At 38.6% G+C, this 9,832-nt stretch overlaps 1 protein-coding gene across 1 annotated transcript in view; it reads right to left on the reverse strand.

Moving 5' to 3' along the window:
• LOC111874285 overlaps window positions 1–4,935 on the reverse strand; it is an 18,645-nt gene extending 13,710 nt beyond the window's left edge. Inside the window, exon 1 of the mRNA XM_023869663.2 lies at window positions 3,599–4,935. Coding sequence (XP_023725431.1) covers window positions 3,599–4,352 — 754 coding nt within the window. The 5' untranslated portion in view covers window positions 4,353–4,935. The remainder of the gene's footprint in view (window positions 1–3,598) is intronic.
• Window positions 4,936–9,832: the final 4,897 nt, after the last annotated feature.

Below are 9,832 nucleotides of genomic sequence, written 5' to 3' on the forward strand. Positions count from 1 at the left end.
CCGTGACCGGCAGTGTATAAGAATAATATATAAGAATTCAGTTCGTCCCTCACAGGAAACAGATCCGAACCCACGATCCCGGCTTCCGAGCGAGCGAAGACAGTACATACCTTAGACCGCTCGGCTACCGTGACCGGCTTATCACCATTTACGTGACGTTATTGAGTCGGAGGAACATACCGCCTCCATCTTCAGGATCGGAATTAGGACAAGCAAACTGTAAACACAAAGACCAGCACTTTGGAGATATGGGACAGGTATAGGTGCAGCTGGCTTTGTTTTTTGCTTGATACTTGGCTTCCTCTTCGACTAACATTACACGTAGTCAGATCTCAGAATATATTATTTTCAGTAGTGTTCGCGTGTTAGTGGTTAAAGAGGTTTGTAATGATAATCGAATTTATTGTACACGTATAGCTCGAAAACACGAATGACTACAACCCTCACTAATTTACTCACTCCCAGTATTTTATGGAACCCGTAAGTTCATTACTGTGTTCACATGAGCCATTCACTAGCCCCTATTCTGAGCCAGATCAACCCAATCCATATCATCCCATTCTATCTAAGATCCATTTTAATATTGTCCACCCACTTAAGCCTTGGTTTTCCCAGTGGTCTCTATCCTTCCGTCTTTCTCACGAATATCCTATTTGCATTCCTCGTCTCCTCCATTCGTGCTACATGCCCTGTCCACCTCATCCTCCTTAACTTGATTTTCCTTATTATACTTGGAGAAGAGAATAAGTTATGAAGCTCCTCAATGTGTAGTTTTCTCCAATTTCCTTTCACTTTATATCTCTTCGAATGTTGGCAACTACTTCTGCAATTTATAAATATTTGTCTGACATTCCTGGTCGATCCTTAGGAAGTTATTGCCCTAAAAAGAACATTAGATACAAAGATCTGCAGTAATATGCAGAGTGTTTTACTCGCCTTGGTATTCACTTATTTTAGACTAGGCCTTTGAAATCTCAGGCTTTATCAAAAATATCTAACCTCCCAATTTTGAAAAAGTTTGGAAAGACAGCTACGTTTATGCTAAAATATAAACTAGATAAAATAACAATGCGCGCTTTCTCTTTAGGTTAAGGCTTGCTTATTAATAACATTTTTACCAAAAGCTCATAACCTCACTTTGACTGGAAACAGAACAACACAACGATCTTGTCCTAGTTAAACACTAAAAAAAATTAATGTGTTTCCTTAAGTCATTTAAGTCCTTAACAGTCAATTGTTGAGTCTTCTGACTTTTAGGTACAAAATAAACACCGATAGACACCAAAATTTTATCAAAAGCAGCTAGTTCCATATTACGACAACAAATTCAACTCTTCTCATGCATATATATATACATCATCCTCATCATCAGTAATCTGTCAGACGACAGGTCCACAGTCTCTTCCAAAACAGTTCCTCCACTTGATGCGATCTAGAGCTTTCTCCTTCAAATGAGAATATCCTCTTCTGTCTCCAAGGTCATCCAGCATCTTCTTACGTCTTCTTCCTCGTCTTCTGGTGACTTCTATCCGCCCCTCTATCTTTCATTCAATAGCTTCTTTTAGAAGGCAGTATCTGCGTAAAACATGACCAATCCAATTAGCCTTCCGTTTTCTTATTTCGTGTAGGATATTCCTCTGCTCACTGACTCTAAATAACACTTCTTCATTTCTCACATAATCGGTCCAACTGATCTTCTCCATCCTTCTCCAACACCACATTTCGAAACTTTCCAGATGTTTCTGATCTACTGCCCTAAGTGTCCATGTTTCAGCCCCATACAGAGCTATGCTCCAAATGTAGCATTTCACTAGTTTCNGTCGACAGATAAGAGCCAAAGATGTTTATCGGACTTTATTGTTCTTTTTACTAGTTTCCGATAAAAAGAAAATCTATCATATAAACGATCAGTCTTGTGCTTCTTGTAGCGTCTATAAAAATAATTCTTCCTTTTAATATAAGCTATAAGCCTACCAGAACACCAGATAGGGTATTTACGCTTCTTAACCCAATAATAATAATAATAATAATAATAATAACAATTCGTGGCGCTTACCACGTAACACTCTTTATTCGCAAACGTTTGCGCTAACTTCGACAAGTGGCGGTCGCTCGGTCGGTATAGTTCGCTTGCGGACTACAGGCCACGGAGTTTGCTTTTTTATATTTTAAATAACAAGAAGTTACTTTCCCCGAAGTTTAGATCACTATTCAGTACACTGTACTCACTCAGAACCGTAACTTTTCTCCTCAATCATCAATCCAATGGGGAAAATTTTGTGCGCGTTCTATACCTAAACGACTAAATAATTACCTATTTAACACCATGAAAATGGGTCGTTTATTGAGAAGATATTATTTTATCATCTAATGAAGAAGGTCCCAGAATATTATGGAACACGAGAATTCATTACCGTGTTCACAACAGCTCGCATCTGGTCCCTGAGTCTAGAATAACCCAGTCCACACCTGCCCATCTTATTTAATATCCGTCTTAATAATATCCTCTCATGCCTAGTCAATTCCTTTCCTTCAGTTTTCCTATCGAAACTTACTTTTTCCATTTGTGCTGCATGTCCTGTCCATTTCATCATCCTTGACTTGAATATTTTAATAATATTTGGAGAAGAATATAAATTATGAAGTTGTCTGCAGTTTCCTGTCACTTTCTTATATTCGCTTATACTTCTGTTTGGTAAAGCGTCTACCGTTTACATCAGAATGAACTACGTATTCTCTACGAACAAGGGCACGTCATACATTATGTAATTAATTAATTAAGATGGTTATTTTTACTACGTCCTCAGTATCGAGACTGTACAGCATTGGCATACTTTGTATAAGCAACTTTACGGAAAAACAGCCATGGTAAATATGTTGGAAATAGAATCCTGTAATTTTCTGGTGATGACGTAACTGTCTACGTCACTAACTGATGATGACGCACCCTCGTTCCATAACAGATGGAGTATATAATTCAGTGCGGCATAATCTAATAACTTTCTGGTGGTGACGTAACGGTCTACGTCACTAACTGATGATGACGCACCCTCGTTCTCATAGCAGATGGAGTATATAATTCAGTGCGGCATAATCTAATAACTTTCTGGTGGTGACGTAACGGTCTACGTCACTAACTGATGATGACGCACCCTCGTTCCCATAACAGATGGAGTATATGATTCAGTGCGGAATATTCTAGTACATTTCTGGTGATGACGTAACGGTCTACGTCACTAACTGACGATGATGCACCCTCGTTCCATAACAGATGGAGTATATGATTCAGTGCGGAATATTCTAGTACATTTCTGGTGATGACGTAACGGTCTACGTCACTAACTGATGATGACGCACCCTCGTTCCCATAGCAGATGGAGTATATGATTCAGTGCGGCATAATCTAGTAACTTTCTGGTGATGACGTAAATGCCTATATCACTAAGTAACAATGACGCAGGTTGTTTGCATGTTTATGCGTGTGTATGTGAGGGTGTGCATGCGTGTCATCACAAAGTAATACACGAAAGGAATTTTCCTCTCCTCCCCCTTCTTGTAAGATGAAATATTTGCACTTGAGAAAGGTAAATAGACTCACCCATGTCGTAAAAAATGTAACCGTTTTCCACAATTCTTTGAGGTTCCTCGGGCTCGCTGTCTTCATTCCATTCTTTGCTGTCCTCTAATGACATGTCTTCTTTGTTTATGAAGTCTGCTAGAGCCTCGATTGCCTTGTTGTAGTTCAACATAATTTCATCACCTGTGACTTGAACTGCATTTTCAACCTTAATATTGTAATCTTCTCCATCATCGTTTACAATAGATATTATTAGAAATGCTGGCATATCTTTATAAAGAATATCATCAACTATTGTGTTTCCAACATTATCATCACGTTTTGCAAAAGTTAGGTTATCACTGTCATCACTGTCATCCGAAGGAACAAAATCATTCATTACACAATCCACAAGCTTATGAAGCTCATAATTTTTGTCTGTTGTAGTAGACGTTTTATAAAACGTATTATTATTTATTTGATTTTTATCTGTTGATTGACTCAGAACTTGAACCTCATTTGACACTGTATTTATATCGTTACTTGTATTAGATATACAATTATTTTTGGTACCAGGGTCACTAATAATATCACCAACTTCATTCTCATCAATTATGTCAACTTTTAGACAATCTACTCTTTCTGTACAATCAGATAATATCATTCCTACGTTTTCTACACTATCAGAATAATATAACGAATAATCTGCGAATATAGGAATATTATACGCACCGTTGTCCAGTGTCAGAAGTAACAAACCAATGTAAGTTAATGATAAACAAGCCGGTAACTTCATTGCTTTATGTCGATAATTTTTTACCCGATAATATCACAACATTCGTCTCTTTAATTCAAGGAAATACAATAACATTAGTGATTCTGTATATCCATAAACCAAATGCGAGTTCATAATTAAAGTACATGACAATATTTCGCAAAGTTCAGACCAACTCAAAGTGTTCTTTTGTTGTATCTTAGGTTCAAAAATATTTGTCCCTCGGGTAGTAACACTAAAATAACAATTTCAAATATTATTCCGGTTTTGTATCCTTAAACTAAATTAGAGTTCTAGCATACTACAGATCAGTTCAAAGTGACTTTAAGTTATATGGTAAATTAAGACGCATTTGACATTCAGATAATAATAGAACTACCGAAATCACTTCTAATTATTATTGTATTTATATATCCATAAATCACACACCAGTTGTACCACAGTTCAAATCAATTCAAGATGTTTTTTTTTGTCTTGCAACTCAGATTCCCAAATTTTGTCTTTCAGATAACAGAACACAGAGCGTTAAAATCAAATTCAATTATTGAAGGCTGCTATATATATATATATCCATAAACCAAACTCTAGTACATAAATGTCAAGTTACAAAATTCTATATACTTCAGATGTCTTTCCGTTGTATTCCACAGTTGTCCGTTAAGTAGCACACCACAGAGTATAACGGACACTTCTAATTAGAAATACCAAAAGGCGAAAAGCCACTATCTATACACTTTTTCTCACAATCTGTTGCTTTATGTGAACTTTGACGCTAATATCTTGCTGAACTACGCTGATAACACATCCATCAACATGACACATCTACTTGCGGGATCTCAGCAAGCAGATGAAGGAGCAGTCGGAATAATTTATACAAATGATAGGCAAATACTTCGTTGTTTGGGAGTAAAATGGTACCCAGTGTGACGACATGACTGCATCTAGGTTGAAATGAAGGGCGTGGCATTTTATCCCTAGTAGTTACTGAATATGCCACCTGCTTTAACGTACGAAAACTTTGTATTCTACATAAATATTTTATTTGTTTCATATGGTTCTCAAAATAAAGAGTAATTATTTCCCTAAACAGCGCTAATTGGTTGGTCTCTGCAGCGGAGGTAGAAGGTGTTTCCTGTGAGGTAGAAAGGAAAGTAAAATAGTAAATCTGTCCCTGTAAGAGGCCGTGAAGGGCCATAGGGTTGTGAGACGTTCAAGGTCCCACATTATCTAGACAATCGGCTCAAAGATGGCAGCAAGGTGTCAGCCTTACGCGCCGGCCACGCTTTACTCCCCAGAAAAAATATTTAATTAATTCCTGGTACTCATTTCTGTAAGAGGCTGAGTCATCCCCAGGGCCTAGTGAGGCTGGAATGATTAGGTCGATTGAAAAAATCCAATGACCTCATCGGGACTTGAACCCGCGACCTTCCGGCTTGTAGCATAGTGCCTCAACCAACTCTACTACCGCATGTCCCCTTTTCCTGTGAGGTACGAACTGAATTTATATATATTGTGACATGTTGCACAAAGCCGAGCCCCCCCCCCNCGCCTCACATCAGTTGAAACATAGCAGCCTGCGAGTGTGCGATAACTAAGAAGTCAGCGAGCGGAAGACTTATTGTGTGCTTTCCAGACATAGTGATTGCTGTAGTACAGTTATACTCGGAGTGTGTATTTCAGGGAGACTTGTATAGCTCCCGCGTTATCAGTACGTGAAGACAAGTGAAGATTGTGTTAAGAGATTGTGTTGTAGGGTTTGTAAACTGTGGAAACCCGTAACGTTGTGATAATTAAGTGTAGCCGATAGTTGTAGATTGTTCAATAAACCAGTTAACGATCTCTACGGCGTATTCAGTAACGTAAACACGTTACAATATTATTTAGAAAAATTGAGGCCCCATTTCGAACACACATAAAAGTCTGCACAGAAAAAAATATGGAAATTGGTCTCAATGGAGCACTATACCAAGAACGACTGTGCTGTCGAAGACCATCAGCAATTTATTTCATTGTATTGGATCAGTCTTGATATGGTTACAGTAGCAGCAGAAGCGTTATGGGTTTGACAGACCACCTTGGCATAGCGAAAAAACTCGAGCTCTTCTATACATAAGTGAGCTGTACCTTGGTAGAATAAATCTGGTCCCTTCAATGTAATTCTATTACTGGGTCGAGCTAGTTGACGTAGCAGTAACGCTATATACATTTATTCTGAAATACTTCTGTTTGGTTTCGGCTCGTATATTATTTATTCCGACGTAGATTTTTTCTGCTTTTCCTCAGTTACTTCAAGAAAATGTCGCCATAATGCCTTGACTATTTCTAGTTTATATATCATCCTACAACCAACCGCTATGTAGTCTACTTAAAGTAAATGCAAACAAGGTTGAACATATACGTAAAAGCTGGAGCCAATAGTGGGAACAGTTGTTCAGAGTTCGCAGTAAACTAAGGTCTCGTTTAGTAATTACACGTACATAATAAGTCTTTCATTGGTATAACACTACTACTGAAGGAAAAGTTATGAGTTCTTCTCCTAATGGAACTTTAACGAGCCCCCCCTATGAAATTTATGCCTAGCGACTAAGTTGAGTCAAACTGTAAAACTGTGAACTAAAATACGCAGATGCGAATTCGAATCTAGACCAGGAACTTCATGGAGTTGAGCCCTTCTTCAGAAGCCGCCAGTTGTGCAGTTATTCAAAAACTTTTCCAGCATTTTATATAACCCGAAGATTCATTACCGTGTTCAAAAGATCCCTCTACTAGTCCCTCTCACGAACCAGATCAATCCAGTCCATATCAACTCAACGAATTTTTCTAACATCCATTTTAATATTATACAACGACCAACATCTTGGTCTTTATTAAATCTAGACTAGTATCTACTAAAAATAACAAAGAATTTTCGTCTTTTTCCTCAGTCTTTCCTGGCAAATGCTAGGATAGTACCGTGCTTTAAGCTACGTTCGCTTCCTTCTACATCCCTTCCAAATAATCCTTTTCTATCATCCCACCATTCTACAATGCTTTCTGAGTCACCGAAAACTTCTTTAAATAAACTACAAACAATGTACTATGTTTCCCTCTCATCTAAAGCTATCCCTGTAACAGGCCATGGAGACCCATGGGGATGTGAGGCATCGAGGCGCCCACATTTTCCAGAAAACCGACTCACAGATGGCAGTGAGGTTGTCAGCCTTATGCGCCGGCCGCCCTTTACCCCCAGTAAGATTCTTGGTACTCATTTCTGTTAGAGGCTAAGTCGACCCAGGGCCATAGTGCGGCTGGAAGGATTAGGTCAGTTGAAAATGCAATAATCACATCGGGAATTGAATCCGCAACCTTCCGGCTTGTAGTAAAGTGCCTCAACCAGTTTATCTACTGCGTGCCCTCATACTTATTTACGCATAGAGCTGAATCCTTTTTGAGGAACCGACAATTCTGCAGCTACTCAAGAATTTCGCGGAATTTTATGGAACCCGAAGGCTCATAACCGTGTTCACAAGGGCCCTCCACTGGTCCACAGGACAACACAAATGCGGAATAAACACAGATACTAAACATCCATGCCTTGTGGGATTCCAACCCACGATCCTGACCTCCGAGGGAGCGAAGTCAGTATATGCCTTAGACCTGTCGGTCATCGTGACCGGCAGGAATGAAGGTTAGCGTGGAAAAACATAAGAAACTGAGATAAAAGAAATCCTGATCCAATGTCACCTATATAGTTCACAACGTATCCCACATGGTAACTTGGGATCGAATCCGAGACTTCACGGTGAGAAATCAACACCTGGTATAATGAGCTACAACACGGCCTTCGCTTTGTATTCTAAACAAAATCTAGTTCAAACTACTAATTTTGTTTAGTAACAATACTGTCCGTCAACATTGCCATGGCGCTGGGCTGCATTAGTCGGGGAATGCCCGTAACACGTGTCCAACTGCCTCATGCAAACATGTTGCGGGGCGTGGCCTGAACGCGCCGTGACACAACAAAATGTAGATGGTAGTCTGACTTTCTACTCCATACCATTATGATACAGCACTAGAACTTACCTATTTGTGAAGCTCACGCGTCGACTCCCGATCATGGGCTTATAATCGTAATTAAAAAAAAAAAATCCACTTCTGTTAATCATTTTCTTCTTCGTCATCTTCCTCTTCTTCATCATAGTCTCCTCCATTTTCATCATAATCCTCATTATCTTCCTCTTCTTCTTCTTCTTCTTCTTCCTCGTTATTTCCTTTAGCTGTGACACTTCTGCGGGCTAAAGTTACTTCACCGAGTCCAAGAGAGTCATTTTCTTCCGTAGTGACTCTTGGTGATTCAGTAACACTAGGTGATCCAGGAATGATGAATTCAGGATAGAATGGTGGTCCGGGATATCTTGGTACTTCAAGGACGCTTGGCGATTCAAGGACACACGGTGCACAGCCACCTAGATCATAGGTGCATCCACACCCGTTACTGTAATAGTAATCCTGAGGCAAGTAGGAGCAATAACTATAACCCCAATTACAAGGGAAATAACTTCCCCCCATAAACCCATAATAATGGTAGGGAGGTATCAAAAACGCAGCAGAGAAGAACATTTTTTGTTCTATAATAAGAATTATACAAAGAAATACAAATACATTTACACCAAGAGTCATTTCACTGTCTAAACTATTATGGACGTATGTGTACTAGAAGATACTGTATTATGGTTCCTTCAACTTGAACACTCTCAAAACGATACGGTACAAACTTCATATATGTATAGGTCATTTAGTTCGTTATATAATTTGTGGAATGATTACAGCAACCAATCACGAATAAATAATTTGACCTTCCTATTTCTTCAGTTTATATGAATGGTGCCAGTCAATTAATTATTTTTACATGTAAATACGAGAGCTGTATGAAAAGTCAGAAGGTCATTCCAAGAACATTCTGGCAAATAGACAGAAAGTTCATTATATCCATCGATAATTTCTTGAAAATTGAAAATTACACGAAATGAAGATAACGCTGTGAACTGTGGGTTAAATGATAATAAAAACGCGCATGTGATAAAATGTACAGCTTTTTGTGCAGAATAATATAGTAATTTTAAGCAGGAATTTTTAATATGTAATTTAAGAGGGCTCAAAAGCATGATTATTTATTTTTGTTTTATATTAAAAATGGGAACGATTCTGAATACTTGTAAAACATGCAGTATCAATTTTGAAAGTGTAAACCATATCAGCATTTGCTTAGAAAAAAGGATAACCAAAAAAATATGTTTATATTTCCGGTCGCAGGACCTTTGGATTACATACCAACTTACAGGTAGTAACGAGGCAGCTAAAGAATGCAGAGTTAATTTGTTTTTTTTCCCTGTCACTACAGCCCCAGTGGGCCTAGGCCTACCTCCATGAACTTCTCCGTTCACTTCGGTTTTTCTAGATCTTACACATACGGTAGGACTCCTTGGGCGGGTGATCAGCTCGTCGCAAGGCCTCTACCTGTA

This window comes from Cryptotermes secundus, unplaced genomic scaffold (genome assembly GCF_002891405.2).
Source record: "Cryptotermes secundus unplaced genomic scaffold, Csec_1.0 scaffold1806, whole genome shotgun sequence".
In the NCBI taxonomy this organism is placed as follows: Eukaryota; Metazoa; Arthropoda; class Insecta; order Blattodea; family Kalotermitidae; genus Cryptotermes; species Cryptotermes secundus.